General features: G+C 39.7%; 1 protein-coding gene across 1 annotated transcript; it reads right to left on the bottom strand.

Annotated features, from left to right (window-relative positions):
* Nucleotides 1-322: 322 nt before the first annotated feature.
* Nucleotides 323-1,035, bottom strand: LOC111205750 (uncharacterized mitochondrial protein AtMg00810-like). The gene is made up of 3 exons (XM_022701937.1): nucleotides 758-1,035; nucleotides 544-701; nucleotides 323-474 (listed from the first exon to the last, which is right to left on the bottom strand). Exons 1-3 carry the CDS (start codon nucleotides 1,033-1,035, stop codon nucleotides 323-325), a joined length of 588 nt encoding a protein of 195 aa, XP_022557658.1.
* Between the last annotated feature and the right edge of the window lie 443 nt (nucleotides 1,036-1,478).

Raw genomic sequence — 1,478 nt, 5'->3', positions numbered from 1 at the left:
ATCACCCAAAGCTTTATCAAAAACAATTCAAGACTAAAGCTAATCATTCACACAATCCGTAAGTAATTCAACATCATAAGCATAATATATATAAGACCAGACAATTCCTAATCCTATTAGTAATAATACTTTCTATATTTTCTAATTTTTTTATAGATAATCCTAATAAATAGGATTACGATAGCTTGTGGTTCAAGCTAACTCCAAGCGTAAACCAACATTCTTCCCCTTAAACTTGACTTCATCTTCACACACGACTTGTACTCCAATGAATTCTCTCATTTCTTTGAATCAAATTCGAGTAAGGGCTTTCGTAAGTATATCAGATCACTGACTTGTTATCAACTTGAATAGCCACCATCTTGCAGTCATCACCAACGACTTCACTCAAAAGCTCCTGGAGCCATATTGCCTGCTTCGCAGCTTCCGTAGCCACCATAAATTCTGCTTCACACGACGATAATGCCACAATCTCTTACTTTTGAGAACACCATGTTATAGGACTATCACCAAGATAGAAAATATGACCAGTCGTACTCTTACCGTCAGCATTATCAACATTGTGAAAGCTATCACTAAAACCCACCTGCTCTTGCTTTGTTGCTCTCGTGAAACGTAAACCAAAAGAAGTAGTACCACACAAGTACCAGAAGATTTGCTTCAAATCTGCTCTGTGGGTATCCTTAGGTTCTTGCATATATCTACTAAGCACACCAACACTAATTGATACTGGAGGCAACCAATGCTTCGTTTGTACTCCCTTTCGTCAATGCTAGTTTCTCGAGGTGACTTGGAGAGTCTCATGTTCATGTCCATAGGGATATGAGTAAGATTGCACTTATGCATACCGGCTTCCTCAAAGATCTTATGAGCATATTTGTCTTGTGACAACACAATACCTTCATCAGTTTGTCGTACATCAATACCCAGATCATAGGTTAGTTTACCAAGGTCACTAATCTCAAACTTCCGAGCCATCTCTTGCTTAAACTCAACGATCAGTCTCAAAGATGAAACCTGTGACGAGTAGGTCATCAGCATATATGCAAACAACTAGAAGATCGCCTTTTTCTTCCTTTATATACAGTATGGCTCTTTAGAGCAACGGGTGAACCCAAGTTCCTTCAATATTTGGTTGAGTTTGACGTTCCACGCCCTAGGTGTCTGTCTCAAGCCGTAGAGAGCTTTATGCAACTTGTAAACTTTCTCCTCTTTACCCTTGATCACGAACCCTTCGGGCTGAGTGACGTAAACTTCTTCCTTCAACTACCCGTGTAAGAACGCTGTCTTGACATCAAGATGGTGAATCTCCCATACCTTTGACGCTGCGAGTGCAATGACCAATCTGATCGTCTCAACAAGAGCTACGGGTGCAAAGACTTCGTCATAATCAATGTCAGCCGTTGGACATATCCTTTTGCCACTAATCGTGCTTTGTATTTACTTATACTTTCATCTGCGTTTTTTTTTATCTTGAA

Source organism: Brassica napus, chromosome C1 (assembly GCF_020379485.1).
Source record: "Brassica napus cultivar Da-Ae chromosome C1, Da-Ae, whole genome shotgun sequence".
Taxonomy (NCBI): domain Eukaryota; kingdom Viridiplantae; phylum Streptophyta; class Magnoliopsida; order Brassicales; family Brassicaceae; genus Brassica; species Brassica napus.
This window is presented reverse-complemented; position numbering and strand designations above follow the sequence as displayed.